Consider the following 22,534-nt stretch of genomic DNA (forward strand, 5'->3'; position numbering starts at 1 on the left):
ATGAATAATTTATTATACATCACCTTTGTGCATGCTTAAAAAAGGAAAATATAAACAAATAAATTGGTTAAGGTAATTCTAAAACGTCTTCACATTCAGAGTTCCATTCTTTTGAATCTTTTTTTTTTTTGCCTTAGAGATATCCATGCCCATGTTTTCCACACAATATCATACTCTGTGCTTTTGAAAGTATTGGTGATATAGCAATTTAAAAAAGAGATCCCACTATTAACAGTGGGGTTTTCTTTCAAACCAATGATATTCATTCTGCAAGTTTTGAAACTAGTATTTCCTTAATTTTACAGAAGGCGCAAATGAAATCTTTTTAGACAACTGCCAGGACTTATATTCTTTCTTCAAACGGTCAGTTTGTGGACTGAAATATCAAAGAGTGACAGTTATCCAGTCATGTCAGAAGGAATAACAATCACATTTACACACAGCAATGGCATCTCTGTCATGACCCATAGTGATTATGACACATCTTGATTCTAGATTTTCAGATTTCAGTTTTGAAAATATGTGAATTTTGAAATCCATGGAAAACAGTAGTTGTAGAAAAATTTTAGTTATGTCAACATTTAATGTGCACCTTATGTCTAAGTCATATGAATATGTACTATAACTGCATTCATTAACTTCCTTGTACAAATTTTTGATTTAGAATAATTGCCTTTTTAATTTCAATTTAATTTTTCTAAATCTCTATCATTATCATTCTCCTAAGGAATTGTAAAACCCTTAGAGATACTCTTTTCCACACAACCAGACATGTTAAGGGTTCTATTAGTACCATTATTTTTTTTTTCCTGGAAACATTCCTCCAGCTCTCCTGGAGCTTTCTGGGAGTCTAAATTATAGAGGTATACACCCATGCTTTTTGCCATGTGACTTTGTAGCATCTCCCACTAGACTGTCGGTGGGAGGATATATTTCCCTATCCCACTGATGTTGAGTTTGGCCCTATGACTTATTTTGACCTAAGAATGTTGATACACATGAAAGGAGCTGTATTAATTGGCCAGAAGGGGTGCTGATGCAAAGTACAAAAACTCTGTTGGCCTTTATAAAGGGTATTTACTTGGGGTAGAAGCTTACAGTCACAAGGTCCTAAAGAGTCCAACACAAGGTACCATAAGAGGTACTTTCTCACCCAAAGTCTTTGGTCACATGTTGACGCAAGAAAGTGGGTGATGTCTGTGAGGGTTTAGCCTTCCTTTTTCCTCTTCAGGCTCTGTGGTCCCAGCTTCTTCCAATATCAGCTATAGGCTGGAATAAGACTCATCTCTCTCCCCGGGGCTCATTTCTTTCTGGGCTCAGCTGCTCTGGTCCCTTCACAAGGTCAGCGTAGACTATTAGGCTCATCTCTCTTCCTCTGGGGCCTCTGCTGTGTCTAATGAGCTGTCTCTCTTCCTCTGTATATCTACTTCTGTGTGAGAGTCTGTTTTTATCAGCCCATCAAGGAGGCTGGGAATCAACGCTGAGTTGGACTCTAATGATGTGGTTGAACCAAAGCCCTAATCTTAATTTAATCAGATATCTCAGCTGGATCTTTTATTTATTTATTTGTTTGTTTATTTATTCCCCTATAACCCACTCCCCAACCCCCTCACCCCACAACATTTTGGTAAATTGTATTTTTTTGAAGATATATACATCACATAAGAAATGTTACATTAAAAAATATGAGGTTCCTGTATACTCTCACCACCCCCCCCAGCCCACTCCTCCCACACCAACAACCTCCCCCATCATTGTGGCACACTCATCACACTCAGTAAACACATTTTGGGGCACTGCTGCTCTACATAGATAATAGTTTACCCTGTAGTTCACTCTCTTCCCCCAGTACATTTGGTGGGTCATGGCAGAATATATAAAGTCCAGCATTTGACCCTACAATATCATTTAGGACAACTCAAAATCCCAAAAATGCCCCCACATCACATCTCTTCTTCCCTCTCCCAGCCCTCAGCAACTACTGTGGCCACTTTCTCCACCTCGATGCTAAAATTTCTTCTGTTACTCATCACAATAGTTTTATAGTAGAATATCACTAAGTCCACTCTAGTCCATATTTTATTCCTCCATTCTGTGGACCATGGGATGGTGATGTCCTCTCCACCTCTAGATCAAGAGGGGACTTAGATTCCACATGGATGATGGATGCAATTCCTCTGCTTGCAGTTGTAGGCACTCTTGATTCCCTGGTGTGGTGGTTGACCATCTTCACATCCCTGTTAGCTGACCTGGGTAAGACCAACGAACCAGAGAGTAGGAGTCGCCACTCTGCTGAAGCTCAGGGCCCAGCTGGCAGTCCAGAGATTCAAGTCTCCTGAGTATGGACCATCCCTAGCACCAACCACAGGTTCGGTAAAAGTGACAGAAGAGGCATGTGTAGAAAAGTCACATCTGAGTCCAGCTCTATCACACTCAGGAGCATGAATTCCAAAGTAGGGCCCTCTGACATGGCACAGAACTCCAAATCCATCTGCCATGACCATATACCCTGTGGATCTCCATAGCCTTCAGGAGAACCAGTACCTAGGGTTATATCTACTTTGGCTATTTCTGGGGTGCAGCTGAGGTATGCATAAGTGTGACCCCTCTGATGACCTTCAGACTCTTTTTGGAAGACTCTTAGCCATATAAACTCATTTGTCTTTGCCATTTTCCCCTTTTAATTCAAGGTCAAAAAGCAGTTTTTGACACTTGATCCAACATGTAGGCTGAGATATTCTGCTGATCTGAGTTGACCCTTTTATTTGAGGTCTCTTTCTGGTTCCTTCTCCAGTTAGTGATTGGTAGTAAACCCTTGGTGCCAGGGAGGCTCATCCCCAGGAGTCATGTCGCACATTGGGGAGAAGGTAATATATTTACATACTGAGTTTGGCTTAGAGAGTGGCCACATTTGAGCAACATGGAGGCTCTCAGGAGGTAACTCTTAGGCACCCTACAGCTCTAGGCCTAGTTCATATTTCAGGCACACAGGTACCTAAGCATAGTCATCAGTATCAAGGGCTCATTATTGGACCATCCTTCCTTGTTGATCTTTGCCATTTCAGCTGGATCTAATACAAAGGGTTATCATGCCCAGAAGAACAAACCAGTTTACAAACATAATCTCTCTGTTTGGAATTCATAAATAATATCAAATTGCCACTGGAGGAGAGGCTTTAAATGAAATTGTATAATTTGGCTTGCTCTTGAGCTTCTGGTGTCCACTATGAAAAGAACATGGCTTGGGTATCTGTTGGTTCAAGGAGACTGAGAAAATATGGGGAGAAGACCTGAACCAAATCTTGGTCTAAAGCCAAGTCCAGCTGAACCTGGCCAGATTGGGTGAACCCCAGTCAAAATGCAGGTCCCTGGACATGAAAAAATAAATTTTTGCTGTAGTAAGCTGCTGAGATTTTGAGGTTTTCTTTTATTACCTAGAAAAACTGAATATACCTTCTATCCTCCTGCACCAATCTGGATTAGCTGTTGCTCTGCATAGCTATTATCCTAGGATATCTCTTAGGTAGGATCCCCCATTTACTTTTTTCTTGATTTATTTCCTTGTTTTAATGGAGCATATCCTCAAGTAGCTTTCTGAGAATAAGTGCATGGTTGGAATATTTTTTGAGATCCTGTGGATCTGATCACATTGATTGTGCCACGACATTTCATTAATAAACTGGATTCTAGGTTGAAAATAATTTGCTCTCAGAATTTTGAAGCCATTCCTTTGTCTTTCAGCTTCCTCTGTTGCTTTTGAGAGATATCATTATGAATTCCTATTCTTTTTGGTGACATTGATATTTTTCCTTTGGAAGCTTTTAGGATGTTCTTCATATCCTGAAGGTTCTGATATTACATGATGATATGCCTTCGTGGGGATCTATTTTAAACCACTGGGCATTTGGTGGGTCCTTTTGGTCTAGAAGTGCATGTCCTTCAGTACAGTGAAAATTCCTTGTGCTATTTCTTTGATTATATTCTCTTCTTCACTTAATCTTTTTGAAATTCCTCTTAGGTGGATATTGGACATCCTTAATTGCTTTTCTAACTTTATTTGTTCTCTGCTATTTTCATTTCTTTTTGTTCTACTTCCTGGGAGATTTTCTCAAGTTTATCTTCTAATTATTTTATGGATTTAAAAAAGAATTTAGCTAACATATCTTAAAATTCCAATTCTGTTATTGCTATTTAAAAGAAAGTATCTTGGGAAGCAGCTCTGGCTCAATCAGTTGGGCTCCTGTCTACTATATGGGAGGCCCTAGGTTCGCATCCCAGGGCCTCCTTGTGAAGGTAAGCTAGCCTGTGCCCACAGAGAGCTGACAAGCCACACCCACAGAGAGCTGATGGCCCGTGCCCATGGGGAGCGGGCACAGCAAAGACAAGCAGACACAGAAGAATGCAGTGAATGGGCACAGAGCGCAGACCGCAAGCAAGCCACAAGGGGGAGGGGGGTGGTAAATAAATATTTTTTTAAAAGTATCTTGTTTTTGCTTCATGACTATACTATTTTCTCTAGATTTTTTTGGTAAAGTTTTCCTCTATTTCTTGTATTGTCTTTGCTCCTTCTTAGTTCCTCCCTCCCCCTTGGTTATAATTTTGGTCTTTCATGTTCAAACTTTCCTCACAAGTCTGGTGAGTCTTTGGTTTCCTTTCACATTTTAGAGTGAGGTACTAAAAAGATGTTGGAAGCTTTGTGGGTGTGGGGTGAGCTTGTGAACTGTAGTTTCACTGTATAGTTTTTGGGTAGGGTCTCAGTAATTTTGTTGGAAAGCTCAAAATGTCAATATCTATAGATTTTTTTCCTCTAGGGTCATTTAGTATCTCTAAAGACAATGCTTTCAATGTCCTGCCTAGGAAGGAAATGTGCCTAGTTGCCATTATTCTTGGAACTATGTGGAAGAAGGGGTTGGGATATGGTAGTAGATAGACTTGTTCTCAATTTCTATTTTTGGCAATGCTTTTCTTTCTTGCTTTTTGCTGTTCCTGGTGAACAGGAACCCAGAGGCTTTCTGGTTGAATTTTTCCACAGGCTAAAGCTGTCTCCTGCTCCTGTGGGGGAGGGGAAATTGGTTGCCCAGGATGCAGGTGGGGACCTGGAAGTCTAACTGCATTAAAAAAAATAAACTTTTAACCATTTCCCCTATTTTCAGCGCCATGTGTCTTTCTGCATTTTTTTTTTTTTAAGATTTCTCTCCCCTTCCCCCCCATTGTCTGCTCTCTGTGTCCATTTGCTGTGTGTTCTTTTGCATCCACTTGGATTGTCAAGCGGCACCAAGAAACTGCATCTCTTTCTTTGTTGCATCATCTTGCTGCGTTAGCTGTGTGTGCGGTGTCACTGTTGGGCAGGCTGCACTTTTTTCACACAGGGCAGCTCTCCTTGTGGGGTGCACTCCTTGCACATGGGGCACCCCTATGCGGGGGCACCCCTGCATGGCAGGGCACTCCTTGCACGCGGTGGCACTGTGCGTGGGCCAGCTTACCACATGGGTCAGGAGGCCCAAGGTATCGAACCCTGGACTCTCCATATGGTAGGCAGACGCTCTATCAGTCGAGCCACATCCGCTTTCCCTGTTATTACAGCATCCAGTGCTTCACATTTCTGAGCTTTTCTGGGCTTCTGTGGTATGAGTTTGATTCTTTTTGACATCCCCTCTGTAGTTACTTGGTGTTCAGCTTTCTCAGGTCTGCTAATGTCTCTGTTCAATCAGTATTATGGAGAGGAACTGAGGGCTCCTGTTAATAGCCAGTGAAGAAATGAGACCTCCTGCTAACCACCATGTGAGTGAGCAATCTTAGAAGTGAATCTCCCAGTTGCAGTCAAGCATTAAGATTACTGAAGCCCTGGCTGATAAGCTGACTGCAACCTCAAGAGAAAGCATGAAGCAGAACCACCTTGCTAAGGTACTCCCAGATTCTGACTCTCAGAAACTGTGTGAGCTAATACACGAAAGCTTATAGTTTCAAGCCACTGAGTTTTGGGATAACTTGTTATAGAAGTAGATAATATGGTGTGAATTTTTTTTCCGTGGGGGAATTTACACTGCTTTAGGTTCTCTGAGTTTATTGGAACTACGGTTGACATCTTTCATTATTTTTGGGAAAAAATCAGCCATTATCACTTCAAATATTTCTTTTGCTCCATTCTTTTTTATCCTCCTGGGACTCCAATTAAACATATGCTAGATGGTATATTGCCCCACAGCTCTTGGATAGTGTTTATTACCCCTACTCTTTTGCTTTTTAATAGAGGTGAAACTCAAATAGTATACAATTAACCATATGAAGTGTACAACTCAGTGGTATTTGGTATATTAACAAAGTTATGCAACCACCAGCTCTCTCAAGTTTCAAAGCTTTTCATTACCCTATAAAAGCACCTACACCCATTAAGTAATCACTCCTCATCCCCTCCCTCATTCTCTTGTAACCTCTAATCTGCTGTCTCTATGGATTAGCCTATTCTGGATTTACCATATAAAAGGAATCACAATTAAGTGGCCTTTTGTGTCTGTTTTTTTCCACTTAGTGTATTGTTTTAGAAGTTCATCCTAGGGGGGTGGGGTTGAATGGGACCTCATATATATATTTTTAATGTAATATTATTACAAAGTCAATTAAAAAAAAAGTTCATCCTACTTGTAGCATGTATCATACTTTGTTCCTTTTTATGGCTCAGTAATATTCCATTGCATGTATATACCATATTCTTTATCTATTCATCCACAATAGGCAACTGGGTTGTTTCGACCTTTTGGTTATTATGAATAACTGCTATAAACATTCATGTATACATTTCTGTGTGGTCCCCTTACTCTTCTGATCTATATGTTTTAGTTTGGGTAATTCCAATTGACCTATTTCAAATTTACTGGTTCTTTGCTTGGCTGTGTCAAGTCAATTGATGAGCTAGTTAACATACCTGTTGCCATGTTTTTTATGTCTAGCATTTTCATTTGATTCTCTTATAATTCTCTCTCTCTGCTGAAATTCTCTATCTGTTCATGAGTGTTGTCCATCTTTTCTTCTAGTGCCTTTAATACATTAATCAAAGTTATTTTAAATTGCTAGTCAGATAGTTCCAACATCTGGGTCATCTGGGTCTGCCTCTATTGACTGTTTTGTCTCTTAACAAAGGACTGTTTTCTAGCTTTTTTTGGTGTCTCATAATTTTTTGACTCCATTTAAAATGAAAACAATAGTAGTTATTTGGCTTTTGTACATATAGATTAGAAAAAAATTCCAAGAGGAGAGGTGATATGGCATTAAGAAGTGACAGCCTAATGATGAAGAGACCAAAGCAACCTATGGTAATTACAGCACAAATAATCAGCACAATTTGTAATTATTGTGACTCAAAAAAGGATGACTTTATATATATGCTGTTTAAGAAAATTGGAAAATATACACTGACAAATATATTCATCCTGATGAAAACAGAGAAAGTTCTGGGCGTTAAGCCGGTAAGCTTCAATCATGAGGATATACTTCTATAATTCACACACCATAACATTCACCCTTTCAAGTATATAATTCAGTGGTTTTTAAAATATATTTACAACCATCACCACTATGTAATTCCAAAACATTTTCATCATTCCCAAAATAAATCTCATGCCCATTATCAGTTCCCTCTACTTTTTGTCTCTATGGACTTGCCTACTCTAGGCATTTCATATAAATGACATCATATAATATGGGGTCTTTTGCCTGGCTTTTTTCATTTAGCATGTTTTCAAGATTCATCCATATGGCCATATGAGCCAGTACTTCATTTTTTTTATGGCTGAAAAATATTCTATTGCATGGATATACTTTATTTTGTTCATCCATTATTAGCAGACATTTGGGTTTCCACCTCTTAGCGATTATGAAAAATGTTGCTGTGAACATTTGTATAAGTTATTCTGTGGATATGTGTTTTCATGTTTCTTGAGTGACACTTAAGATGGAACTGCTGGTAATATGGAAACTCAATGTTTAAGCTCTTAAGGGACTGCTAGACCGTTTTCCAAAGGCTGCACCATTTCGTATTCCTACTAGCAGATTGTGAGGGTTCCAATTCCCCCCCCCCATCCTTTTTATTGTCTAGCTTTTTGATTACAGCCATCCTAGTGGGTGTGAAATGGTATCTCAAAAATTTTTTTTAAATCTCTCCCCCCACTCCACTGTCTGCTGTGTCCATTTGATGTGTGTTCTGTGTCTACTTGAATTCTCATCAGTGGCACCGGAATCTGTATCTCTTTTTGTTGCATCATCTTGCTGTGTCAGCTGTGTGTGCGGTGCCACACCTGGGCAGGCTATGCTTTCTTTGCACAGGGGGCACTCTCCTTATAGGGTGCACTTCTTGCGTGTGGGGCTTCAGTCCTCCTGCGCATCAGCACTGTGAGTGGGCCAACTCACCACATGGGTAAGGAGGCCCTGGATTTGAACCCTGGACCTCCCATGTGGTAGGTGGACGCTTTATCCGTTGAGCCAAATCTGCTTCCCTGAATTGTGGTTTTGGTTTCCATTTCGCTACTGGTGAATGAGGAGGAGCATCTTTTCACGTGCTTACTGGCCATTTATATATCTTCTTTGGAGAAACGAATATTCAAGTCCTTTGCCCTTTTTAAATTGGTTTGCCTTTTTATTGCTGAGATGTAAGAGTTCTAGGTACAAATTCCTTATCAGATTTATGATTTTCAAATATTTTCTCCCATTCTGTGGGTTGTCTTTTCACTTTCTTGACAGTGTCCTTTGAAGCAGAAAGGTTTTTAATTTTGATGAAGAATACTGCTCTTTGGCCTGGAAATCAGTAGGGAATTATAAAGGGATGTGAGTAGACAGTCACCTGAGAAGTGACTTTCTTATTTTTGAGAGTGTAGTCTAAATACACAATGCCCAAATGTGACTGGGATGTGAAGCTGAAGAACTAACACAAAGATGGTTCTGGGCCAGTGAAACTTACAGGATCTCACAGACGCAAACACAAAGGTGTTCTGTATGGATAGTCCCACAGCCCAGTTTTCACAAAGGAACCTGTAAAAACAAGTCCTATGATTCCCAGTAAATGAGCAGTGTTCTTCTAGTCTTCATTTCACCAGGAAGTGCTCTGTTGAGTCAGTGCCCTTACTGAAGCCCTAGACCCTGCCCACACATCCTTATCAGTCCCAAATCTCTATAAACTCCTGACCTTTGGGTTGTCATTCATTTCTGGCACCTTGGAATTTTCTGTTCTTAGTTTCAACCCTAGCTGTATATTTATATTTTCTTCTGTTGTTTTATATTTATTTTTGCTACTTATTTTCAGTAGTTCTGTGTTTGAGGTGAGAAGGGAATTTGCTTGGACCTACTGTCTACTGTACATTGAACAGAAATTATCCCAAACCACTTGTCACACTGCAGTCAGATCTTTTTAAAACACATATCTGGTCATTTCATTTCCTTAACATTCAAGGCACTTTGAAATCAGGACACTTGCCTCTCAAGATTCAATTTCCAGCACTTTCTTTTCTCCACATCCACACATGGCATCTATATGCCAATTCACAGCCAGTAACTCCTCTTTCCTTTATCTCATGATTACAATTAGGGTGTGTATTGACAGTAAATTTTCTTATTCTCTTGTTTGCAGACTATTAAAGTGGGATTGTGACAGGAGTAGTGACACTTATCTCCTCAGAGCCCAGAACTGGAAAACAGTAGTTCCATTAAAACATCATCTCTGAACATAGTAACGCAAAATAACACTTTAGGCTAATTTTAATTAAAAATGCTATAAGCCTAATTATATTTTAATTCAAGAATTGGTGTTTTAATGATATTGTCATCCTATCCAAGAACTTGGTATGTCTTTTTGTCAGGTCTTATTTTATGCCTTTCAGTGTGATTTTCTTGTTCAATTTATTTTTAAAGATTTATTTTCCTCCCCCTCTTCCTGACCTACTCTTCTTGCTGTCTGCGTTGTCTTCTTGTCTCATTTTCTCTCCTCTAGAATTCACTGGGATTCAATCCTAGAGACCTCTCACGGAGAGAGAGGTTCCCTGTCAATTGTGCCACCCCAGTTCCTGGGTTCTGCAGCGCTTCACCTTGACTCTCCTTGTCTCTCTTTAGATGTGTCATCATCTTGCTGCGTGACTCACTTGTGCAGGGCACTGGCTCATCATGCAGGCACTCATGTGGGCACTGGGTCACCACACAGGCACTTGTGCAGGCACTGGCTTGCCACATGGGCAAGCTTTCTCTTCTTTTTCACCTTGAGGCCCCAGGGATTGAACCAGGTCTTCCTATATGGTGGGCGTAATTCGAGCCACATCCACTTCCCTAAATTTATTCGTAAGTATCTTATAGTTTTCAATAGGTAACAATATAGTTCAACATTCAATAAAAAAGTATAAAGAGGAATATCGTGAAGTCTACCTTTCATTGCTATCCCTCAATCACCCAATTCCCCTCCTTTCCAAATATGAGCAAATATGTACACATATTTTTGCAAGTTTGAATGAAGTACTTTTTCTGTTACCATTTCTAGCTGATTATTGCTAGAATAGAAATAAAGCAACTGATTTTTGTACATTTATCTTTTATTCAGCCACTACCAAATTTCCGTATTAATGATAGGTTTATTTTACTATAGCCTCTTGGATTTCCTAAATATATACAGTTGTGTATCAGCAAAACAAGATAACTTATTATTTTCCAATACTTATATTGATTATTTAATTTTCATGCCTAATTGCTCTCATCTGAACCTTCAAAGAAATGTTAAATAATTAAGGTGTCAGGGGGCATCCTGTCTTATTTCAGACTAATAGAAATGGCTTTAGTGCTTACAATTAAGTATGATGTCTGCTAATGTTTTCTGAAGGCCATTATCAGAATCAAATAGCTTCTTTTTGTTTTACTTAAGAGTTTTAATTTTATCAAATTGTACTTTAAAATTTTATCAAATGGCTTTTCCACATATATTGGACATAATCATGTATTTTTCTTTCTTTAATAAAAATGTTCATTTTGAAATAATTATATGTACAAAAAAGTTGCAAAAAGAATTAAAAAATTCCTGTACACCCCTCACTTAGATTTCTCAAATGTTAATACTTGGTTTGATTTACCATTCTTTCTCTAGATATAAAATTTAAAATTTCCTGAAACATTTGCAAATTGTCTTTACGATAAACCTCTAAATACTTCCGTGACTATTTTCTAAGAAAAGGAAATTCTCTTACACAATCACAGTATAAGTAACTAAGCCAGAAAACTAACATTAATGCTACTATCTAATTTATAGGCATTTACACAACCTTTAAATTTTTTTTTTAAGATTTTTTATTCCACACCCCCCCCCACCTGTTGTCTGCTCTGTGTCCATTCGCTGTGTATGTTCTTCTGTGTCTGCTTGGATTCTTGTCAGTGGCACCAGGAATCTGTGTCTCTTTTTGTTGCGTCATCTTGCTGCATCAATTCTGTGTGTGCGGCACCACTCCTGGGCAGGCTGCACTTTTTTCACACGGGCGATTCTCCTTATGGGGCACACTCCTTGCGCATGGGGCTCCCTTAAACGGGGGACACCCCTGCGTGGCAGGGCACTCCTTGCGCACATCAGCACTGTGCATGGGCCAGCTCCACATGGGGTCAAGGAGGCCCTGGGTTTAAATCCTGGACCTCATATGTGGTAGGCAGATGCTCTATCAGTTGAGCCAAATCCACTTCCCAACCTTTACACTCTTGATGCAGTGATCCTGAATCTTGTATTGCTGATGTAAATCCTATATTGATCATGGTGCCTAATTCAACTTGATTTTGTTTGGAATATTTGCAGTCACAGGAGAGATTAGGCTACAGCATTCCTTTGGGCACTTTATCAGTTTCCAGTTTTAATCTTACAATGTCTTTTTAAAATCAACTGAGCAATGTTCCATCTTTTCCTATGGTCTGAAACAATTTATATAATAGTTAAAAGTTATGATTCTTGGGCTGGGTAACAGCTACAGGAAGGAGTGTGTTCACTTTATGATAATTCACTTTTATGAACTTTTCCTTCATATATATCAATAAAAAAGCTAGAATAAAATATCACAGTCTTTTTTAAAAGGATAAATTTTTAAACAACTTTCCAATTTCTTCTTGGTAATTGGTCTATTTCTTGGGTCAGTGATTGCTATGAAATTATTCATTTCCTCTGTTTTTAAATTTGTAGCTATAGAATTTCTCTAAAATAATTTCCAGTTCCTAATCTTGTATTTTTCCCCTCCTTTCCCTTTTATCCAGCTCAGGAGGTTTTATTTATTTTTTTGGTAGTTTCAAGAATCATTTTTCTATTTGTCCTCTCTACCTTTTCCCCCTAATCTCCTAAAACAATCAATACAAACATTTGAGTTTCTATTTTTGAACAATAAAGGCATTATGCATTCCAGCCTAGCCTTATGCATTCCAGGATCTGCAACAAGGTATCTGGGTCTACTGTTCCATTTGCTCAGGGCTCCAAATCCTGGGAGGTAGTCCCACTGCCAGGTCACAAGCACATGCCAAATAAATGTGTACTGAGCAAACAAATGATACTTCTCTGTTCTAGAGTCTACTGAGAAGACCTGTGCTTGTTGCAGGGTCCACTCATCTTCATCCAAATATTCCTCAGCATCCACCATGTTCTGGCACTGTTAGGTTCTATGAATAGAACAGTGAGCTGAACAGCGGGTTATCTATCCTCTAGTAGCTGACATTCTAGTGACAAAGACAAACATTAACCAAGTAATGAAAGTGACCTAAGTATTGTCTAGGGTGCTAGAGAAATTTAAGATAGGGGCTCATAACCTAATTTTGATCTTAAGGAACTACAAAAAGAAGAGCAAAGTAAATTCAATGTTAACAGAAGGAAGGAAATAATTAAGGTTAGAGCAAAGATAAATGAAAAAAATTTGAGAAAATAAAACAAAAAACTGGTTCTTTGGGGGGAAAATCAATAAAATTTACAAGCCTCTAGCTAGACAAAGAAAAAAAAGAGAAAAGATACAAATAACTAAAATCAGAAAGGAAAATGATTATATCATTACTCATCTTACAGAAATAAAAACGATGATAATACTATGAACAACTGTACTCCAAAAAGTTAGATAATTTAGAAGGGAAAAATTCCTAGAAATTCACCAGTTACCTAAAATTAACTAAAGAAGAAATAGAAAATCTCAATAAACCTAAACAAGTACAGAGATTGAGTTAATAATGAAAACCTTCCACTAAAGAAAAGTGCAAGACCAGATGGCTTCACTGATGAATTCCACCAAACATTTAAAAAAGAATTAATGCTTTAAGAATTAACACTTCTCAAACTCTTTCAAATAATTCAAGATGAGGGAACAGTTCCTAATTCATTTTATGAGGCCAGTGTTACTATAATGCCAAAGCCTGGTAAAGAAATCATAAGAAAAGGAAATAATGGACCAATTTCCCTTAATCTAGAATCTAGATGCAAACATCTTTAACAAATTCTAGCAAACCAAATCCAGCAGCATATTAAAAAGATTATACACCATGACCAAGTGGGATTTAGCTCAGGAATGCAATGGCTGTTCAACATACACACACAAAAAAGCAATCAATATAATACACTACCATAAATAGATGGGAAAAAAAATAACACATGATTATCTCAGTAGCTGCAGAAAAGTCACTTAACAAAATCGAGCACCTTTTCTTGATAAGAACACTTAGAACACTAGGAAGAGAAACTTCTTCAACATGATAAAAGGCATATATAAAAAATCCACACCTAACATTATACTCAATGGTGAAAGCCTTTAAACTTTCCCTGTAAGATCAGGAACAAGACAAGGATGCCCACTTTCACCACTGCTATTCAATACTGTACAAGTTCTAGCCAGAGAAATTAAGCAAGAAAATGAAATTAAAAAGTGTCCAAATTGGAAATAAGAAGTAACGCTATCTCTATCTGAAGATGACATGATCTTATACATAGAAAATCAAAAGGAATCCAAAAGAAAACTATTAGCACTAACATGAGTTCAGCTAAGTGGCAGGGTACAAGATTGACACACAAAAATCAACTGGACCCCTAAACACTAGCAATGAACAACCCAAAAAGGAAATTAAAACAAACAACTCTTCTTACAATAGTATCTAAAAAAATAAAATAACTAGCAATAAATTTTAAAAGGATGTAAAAGACCTGTACAATGAAAGCAACAAAACACTACAGAAAGAAATTAAAGAATACTTAAATAAATGGCAAGGCATTCATTTTCATGGATGGGAAAAGTTAGTATTGTTAAGAGATCGATATTACCAAAACAAAGCAATCCCTATCAAAATTCCAGCAGCCTTTTGTTGTTGTTTTTGCAGAAATGGAAAAACTGATCCTCAAATTTATATAGACCTAACAAGAGTTCAGGATAGCCAAAATAATTTTGAAGAAGAAAAACAAAATTGGAGGACTTGCCTTTCTTGATTTCAAATTGTACTACAAATCTACAGTAATTAAAACAGTGTGGTGGGGAGCAGATGTAGCTCAAGAAGTTGAGTGCTTGCTTCCCACATGAGAGGTCCTGGGTTCAGTTCCTGATGCCTCCTTAAAAACAATACAAGCAAACAAATAACAAACAAACAAACAAAAAACCAACTCAGGGGAGCTGACGTGGCTTTGTGGTTGAGTGCCAGCTCCCCACATACAAAGTTCTGGGTTCAATCTTCAATTCCAGCCCCAGTACCTCAAAAAAGCAAAACACACACACACACACAAAAACCCAGTGTGGTGCTAGCATAAAGACAGAAAAACAGATCAATGGAATAGAAGTGGAATCCAGAAATAAGACTCACACACCTCTAGTCAGTTGATTTTCGCTAAGGGTGCTAAGTACACGGAAAGGTGAAAGAACAGAGACTCTTCGACAAATGGTACTGAGATAACTGGATATCTACATACAAAAGAATGAAGTTAGAACCCTAACTTGGGCATTGTGAATTTGGACTCCACTCACAAAAATCAACTCAAGGACCTAAATATGAGAGCTAAAGCTATAAAACTCTTGAAAGATAATACAGGGGGCAAATTATCATAACTTGGGATCACTAACAGAATCTTACATATAACTCCAAATGTATGAGTAACAAAAGAAATAATAAATTGGATTTCATAAAAATTAAGAACTTTTGTGTATTAAAGGAAATTATCAAGAAAGTGAAAAGACAACCTACTGAATGGGAGAAAATTGTTACAAACTATATCAGGCATACTTTTATTGTGCTTTGCTTTTTAACTCTTCACAGATACAGTATAATTTTTTTTTAACAAGTTGAAAGGTTTGTGGCAACCCTGCATGTCACATTTTAATTAGCATATGTACATTGTTCTTTTAGACATAATCTACTACACACAATAATCTACTATACACGGTATAACTTCTATATGCATTGGGAAACAAAAATATTTGTGTGACTCACTTTATTGTGATAGCTGCTTTATTGCAGTGGTGTCTGGAAACAAACCCACTATATCTCTGAGGCATGCCTGTTTCAGATAAAGGCTTACTATCCAGAATCTATAAAGAACTTTTACGATGCAACAACAAAAAGAAAACCCAATAAAAAAATGGGCAAAGGACTTGAATAGACATTTCTCACAAATGACCAATAAGCATATGAAAAGATAAGCGACATCATTAGTCATTACAGAAATACAAACCAAAACTACAGTGAGCTAGAGAATAATCTAGGGTATGTATAGCATAATGATTTTGGTGGTGGATGAAGACAGTGGTTATAAGTATAAATATAAGAATGTTTGTTGATTTTTTTTCTTTTACATCCCCTCAAAACAGAATGTTCTTTAAAAAAAAAACTAGTGAGGTATCACTTCACACCAATAATGATGACTATTACAAAAAAAACAAAAACAAAATAAGAAGTGTTGGAGAGGATGTGGAGAAAACTGGAACTCTAGTGCATTGTTGGTGGCAATGTAACATGCTGCAGCCACTGTGGAAAGCAATATGGCGGTTCCTCAAAAATTTAAATATAGAATTACCATATGACCTAGAAATTCCACTTCTAGGTATATACCTAAAGAAAGTGAAAACAGGGTCTCAAATAGATACTTATACACCAATATTTATAGCAACATTATTCACATCTGCCATAAGGTAGAAACAACCTGGTGTCTGATAACAAATGAGTGGATAAACAAAATGTACTTACATATACACACAATACAGTATTATTTGGCCACAAGAAAGAATGAAGTTATGAGACATGCTGCAACATGGAAGAACCTTGAGAACATTACGCTCTGTGAAATAAGCAAGGTACATAAGCACAAATACCATATGGTATCACTTATAAAAGATGACTAGAAAGAGCAACTTAACCAAATAAAAAGCAGATTAGAGATTATTCGGGGATGGGAGGAAGGGGAAAGTGGGAGTATTTGTAAGAATTGAAAAAAAGATAAGGATCCAATATCACTTAAGGGTCTGGCAAAGAATCCCTGGAGGAAGTGATACTTAAGTTCCTCAGAAATGGAGGTCTACCCTATCCCCTACCCTCTTTTCAGGAAGACGGTTATTGTGTTTTCTTCTATTAAAATGATCTAGTTTTGAGTTATATGCTTACTGCTCCTGGCTAGAGATGATTGACGCATGGGATTGACAGCCATGCATAAGAACTTCATCCAATAGGAATATTCCATATAGAATGAAAACTAACCTAAGGGAAGTCTCAACACCAGAAAGGAGAAACAGACATAGCAGAAGAGGAAGTAGAGAAAGAATAGTAAATCATAAGAATGGTAGTCATGAACCATATGGTTTGTTGGATCAGAACTTGAGTTATTTGTATGAACTCAAGGTTTTCAATAAATATATAGAATGACAGATAAATATTAAGTTCTCATGCATGTGTATGTGTGTATTTGCCCTTATTCATGTATTTCCTGGCTCTGTCCACTGAGAGGGCCTAGAAGCAATGACATCCCAGGAGCAATGAGTACACTAGTGCCCAGATCTTGGTTTTTACATACCATTCTTAAATTAAACAAAAAGACAAACAAAATCCAGGGCTGCTTGGAGAAATGGCTGGTGCCAGGGCTAGAACAGAGAAAATATAAGATGGTGGAACATTTTGCGGTGCCAGGCAGTTAAGGAAGTGCTCAAAACAAAGATAGGGGCACTGTGGAAAGGACACAGGAGCCAACCTGAAAAGAGTTTCCAATGGCCAAATCTGAGACAATCTGAATAAGAAATAAACTTTGCTAGTATTAGATTATAACCCATAGAATACAAAAAACTGATATAAATTATGAAGTAAATAAATGGGGGAAAAGGGTCAGTTCTTCCTTACAGTAGAATACCAATTAATAAATGTAGAAGGAATACAGGATATCAAAAAATCATCATTAAGCACACACAACATTAACAATTGTTATAAGCAAGAACCAATGATGGATGCTAAAATCAGTAGGAAAAATTATAGGAATAAATAAGATATTTGCATAGCTTCAAAATATCTTCCCCGAAGAAAGATTTTTATTAGTTTTAAAGGGGAAATTAGGGAAGCAGATGTGGCTCAAGTGACTGGGCTTCTGCCTACCACATAGGAGGTCCTGGGTTTGGTTCCCAGTGTCTCCCCGGAGAAGGCGAGCTGGCGAGGCAGGCAGATGTGGCAAGCTGATGCAACAAAAGACACAAAGAGGAAAGACAATGAGAGAAACAACAAACCAGGGAGCTGAGGTGGTTCAGGTGCCTGGGCACCTGTCTTCTACATGGGAGGTCCTGGGTTTGGTTCCTGGTGCCTCCTAAGGAGAGAATGAGCAGACACAGAAAGCACACAGAGAGCAGACAGCGAGTGCAAACAATGAGGGGGGAGGCTAAATAAATAAAATAAATCTTTTAAAAAAAAAGGGGGGGGGAATTAGTTAACTTTACAGGGAGAAATCTGGCACACACTACACTTGCTATACGATCAAAGTTAACATCACTCCCTGCTATGAGATACTGAAAAGGAAACAACATAATTTCTGTGGTACTCATGCCAACAATATACATACCCTCAATCTAATCATGTGTAAACATGGGACAAATCTAAATTGGGAAACATTCTCTTAAGAATTGGCCTTGACTCTTCAAAAAGGGTCAAGGTCATAAAAGACAAAGAAAGACAGGTTAACTGCCACTAATGTAAAGAGATGAAGGAAATTCAACAACATAATGAATGTGGGATACTAGATTGCATCCTGGACCAAAAAAATGACATAGGTGGGGAAACTTGTAAAATTTGAATAAGGTCTATAGATGAGTTAACGGTACTCTATGCAATTTCCTGGTTTTGAAAATTATATTATGGCTATATACGATGTTAACAACAGAGGACTGGGTGAAGGGTACATGGGAACTCTGTGTACTACATTTGCAACTTCTGTTAAGTCTAAAATAATTTTAGAATAAAACATTAAATAAAAAAAGGAACGGCAGTCACTGAGGTAGAGAACAGCAGACACAGCTCCTTGAGGGAGTAGAAGGAGCAACTGCTGGAGTCCACCTCCTGGCTTGACTGTCTTACATGTTGTTGGTTTCCTGAAGGAAGTCCCGGTAGAGCTGAGTTTGCTTGGTAATTTGGGTGTTGTCTGGTCTCCCAATTGGGCAGGATTGTGAAGCAGTCAGCATCCCTCTTAGAGGTGCCCTATTCTGGCCTAGTACCAAGGCTTGATAGAACACTGTCCCTTGAGATTTTAGGAGAGAAAGAACCATCTGGGCCTGAGTCTCAATTTCCCCACTCCCAGTGGAGACATTCAGGGGCTGAGCCACAGGAGGGCCAGTGAGCAGTGGGTACGCAGGTCATAGCCTGGTCCCTGTCTTCTTCTAGCCAGACCTGTTCTGAGCTGCCAAACTTCCTGGGAGCATGACAAAGGTCCAGAGACTGTGGGGCCTAAGGACCATGCTGAAGGTCAAAGATGAGGGAGACTCTTCCCAGCCTTCAGGGAGATGGAATGCCAGCTCCTTCACTGGGGACTCATTGGCTGATTAAGGGTTCACAACAAAGGGGCTAGAGTAGATCAAGATTCCTGCTCTAAGCTTTGGGGCTGAGGAGGGATCTTCCAGAGACCGTGAGGAGGTAAGTAGGCTTTAGGCTGGATAGAGAGGGAGAGGATGAGGGAAAGATACATCAGTTGCCAGGCACAGCTGAGGGGGCTTTATTGGATGTTGAGGACACAGGCAGGTAGATGCTAGAGCGTGTAGCACACCTTCTCGGGGTGTAGTGGTGCCTGGATGTCCAGTTTGCGGGTCTTGCTGTCTTTATCGATGATCTCCAGCCGCAGCTTGGGTGGACGCTTCTCAGCTTTGGGTGAGGGCAGTTCGGGGCTCTTGAATAGCTGCTTGTCTGAGTCCTCCACAGTAATGCGCAGAGTACAGCCTCCTGGCAGCAGGTCCTGCTCGTACGCTGCTGCCAGCTGGTTCACTACACGGCGTTCTACCTGCAGGTGGGAAAAGTGGTTGTCACTGCCCCAGCCTGGGCACAGCCTGTGGCCTGAGCTTAGAGATTGGGCTCTATCACTTACTGCTGAATCCTCTGGGACAAGTCAGAAACCTTTCTGGAGTCTGAGTTTTCTCATCTGCAAAGTGGGGTAACAGCACCTAGCTTGCAGGGCTGTGCTGAAGACAAAGGATGTCAGTTCCTGAGGCTCCCAGCTCAGCTCCCACTCCTGGCAGGGGTTCATACTTCTTTGTCCTCCAGGACAGGGATTTTACTGTTTTTGGTTCTGAAGGGGTATCTGCTCTGGGTATGTTCAATTCCAGCAGTGAAACTACAGGGAGTCTGGCTGGGAGCCCGGGGATTGGGTTTGGGGGCTCTGGGAAGGTGTGGAGGTCCTCACTTTTCACAGGCTCCTATGCTCTGAGAGTTATGGCTCACCTCATGCTTGATAGAGCGGGCGCCATAGTGCACATTGTAGCCGTCGACCAACACGTCTGCCACCTCGCGGTCCCAGAGCAGTGTAATGTTATGTCTCTGTTTGGCCTGAGGCAGGTCAGACAGAAGCATGTCCACACATGGCCCAAAGCTTTCTCATCCCTTTGGCCTGAGCCTGTGAGCCCCCAGGGCCACTGGCCCCACACCACAGGGCTCCACCTGTGTGTGTGGGGAAGTGCTCCCTGCCCGATGTTCCCCACCCACTGGCGGTGCCTGCTCTTACTCTCTTGGCCCAGAAGTTCAGTTCCTTGTTGACCAGCTGGATGAGCTCAGAGTGGCAGAAGGGGAGGAAGTAGACAATCTCATTGATCCGTCCCAGAAACTCATCCCTCCGGAAGTGAGCCTGTAGGGCCAGGTTAGGGGTGGGGTGAGTCTAATGACCCAGAGGAGGCAAGGGGAATTACTGGACCCCAAGGAGGCACATGGGGGAGCTTCCGTATCTTTACAATGGCGAAGGGCACGTCAAACCCTAGGCTCCAGCAGGAAGGACAAAAAAAGACCTCTTACTTTCAGGATGGGGCGGATCACATTCTCCTTGAAGTTCTTTGAGATGGTGATCTTGTCACTAATCTGGACCTCTCCTGCAGAGACAGAATTATAAACTGCCTACTCCCCTCGCCTAAGAAGCTCTGGGAGCTGCACCTGCCCGACTGTGCGACCCTGGTCAAAGCCTAAGGCTCTCTGGTCTCCTCACCTGAACAATGATGGGACTGGACTGAGTACTTTCTGAGGCCCCTCTAGCTCTCGTGTGCTGTAAAGCCTCGAGTGCCCTCAGGTGGGGCTTGTGTGAAGGAAGGGAGTGGAGAAAAAAGCCAGGATTAGGCCATGAGTTCTGACTTGGAGGAAGGGAGCTAGAGGGCTCATTCGTATACAGAAAGGTGACAGACACAGCTCTGGCCTAAAGTGCTCCTCCTCTGCAGCACTCTCCAGGGCCCCCTGTACAGGAAGACTTCCCGGGTGAAACAGGCTATGCATCTATCTCCACAGTTTCCCACCTGCTGTCCCCTTACTGGACTGAAGCATCCCTATCTATTGAGCATGCATCCCTTCAGTCTCCTAAAAGCCTGGCACCCGACCCTGGGTGGCTCTGCTCACCCCTCTGACTGGAGTCCTCCTGCTACCCAACAGTTCCAGGGCTTTCTTGAGGAAGGCAGGGGGTTGGGGGGGGGGCGGTGACTGTCCTTCATCTTTGCCCCCCACTCTCCGGTATGCTGCCTGGTATCTGGTTAGTGCCAGCTACAGATAAAGCTACCTATCAAGACCCTCCCCTAGGCCCAGGACCCCAATCTTATCCTTGCCCCCGGGAGAGGTGCTAGTGGCCTGCTCACTTGGCCAGGCAGCTCAGGTCATGTGCCCTACCAAGGTTCTCAGCAAGACGGTTATGGGTCATCTCCAAAGCTTCCTGCCTCAGCTGCAAAGCATGCTGGGCGATCTCGTCACTGGCCACGTTGGAGGTCATGATGAAGATGGCATCCTTACAGTCGATGGTCTTCCCTTTCCCATCTGTCAGCCGGCCCTGGAAGGAACAGTGACTATGAGCAGCCGGAGAGCACAAGCCCAGGCAGCATCAGCACTCACGGGTCTCACCTCCTCCAGGAGGCCTCACCAAAGCTCCCTGTGCCTCCCCCACTCTTGTCCGAATCAGCTGGTCCCTCTTCTGAGCAGTACTCAGGCCTGGGCTGCAAGCTCACTGTCTTGGGCTACAAGTGCTACCTACTGAGTGCCTCCAGATGAGCATGCGCCCACTGTTTGGTATCTCTTAGGCCATCCAATTATCCCTAGCACCCAGAAGTTAGTCTGATTTCCCACCTGTCCACCTACCCAACACACTTCCTTGGAGGCCCATTCTGAGCCTTCAATACATTCCCAGTCTAGGGAAGTAGTCAGACCCAGTAAACAAGCAATGACAATTCAACGTGTTCAGTGTTATGAAAAAAGGGAATCCCAGGTGCTGGAGGAGTTCAGCGCAGGGTATAAAGGGCTATTATGAGGTCTAGATGTGGTCATGTTGGTGAAAGATCCTTAGTAAACCATGCTGTACACATGCTCAGAACTGTTATTACTGTAACACACACTTTCTGTTTTTTGGTCAAAATGAATGAAACAAATTGAAACAGGTCTAATTCCCACATCTTCAGAGTCATCCTCTGGCCTGTCAGAGAGGGACAGAAAATAAGTCTCCTCCCTTAAGCAACTTGGGGAGTTTCTCTGGACTTTTTAGTTCTTTCTGTAAGTGACACAGAAGAAAGCATCTATTCTGGGAGCAGATATCCCAAGGAAAGAGAAAAGGAGCAAAGAGCAGAGGGAAGAGACAGGAGAATTATTAAAAAAAAAAAAAAAAAAAAAAAAATTTAGCTGTCTGAGGCCGTTCAGTTCAGGAGCAAGGAGTTTCACCCAGTCAGCAAACCTCAAGGGTAACACTGTATGACAACACTTTACAGTTATTTATAACAAAAGCAGCAATCAGGGACTCGTTGAGAGAAGCTGATGGAGTAAAAATAGTGAACATTTATGGTGCACTTTCACATGTAGGCACTCTGCTTAGCGCTTTTAGTGCTTTCCATGCACTCTTTTACAC

General features: G+C 40.5%; 1 protein-coding gene across 3 annotated transcripts in view; it reads right to left on the minus strand.

The window, feature by feature from the left end:
* Positions 1–15,209: 15,209 nt before the first annotated feature.
* The window catches only part of CLPB (ClpB family mitochondrial disaggregase), a 155,602-nt gene continuing 148,277 nt past the window's right edge, over positions 15,210–22,534 (minus strand). For all 3 annotated transcript variants that reach the window (XM_004480124.4, XM_004480127.5, XM_004480126.5), the window contains 5 exons: positions 21,316–21,472; positions 20,464–20,537; positions 20,180–20,299; positions 19,900–20,004; positions 15,210–19,462 (listed from right to left, as the gene is read on the minus strand). In XM_004480124.4, the coding sequence (XP_004480181.2) occupies positions 19,214–19,462; positions 19,900–20,004; positions 20,180–20,299; positions 20,464–20,537; positions 21,316–21,472 (705 nt within the window). In that variant the 3' untranslated portion in view covers positions 15,210–19,213. The remainder of the gene's footprint in view (positions 19,463–19,899; positions 20,005–20,179; positions 20,300–20,463; positions 20,538–21,315; positions 21,473–22,534) is intronic.

This window comes from Dasypus novemcinctus, chromosome 10, assembly GCF_030445035.2.
Source record: "Dasypus novemcinctus isolate mDasNov1 chromosome 10, mDasNov1.1.hap2, whole genome shotgun sequence".
In the NCBI taxonomy this organism is placed as follows: domain Eukaryota; kingdom Metazoa; phylum Chordata; class Mammalia; order Cingulata; family Dasypodidae; genus Dasypus; species Dasypus novemcinctus.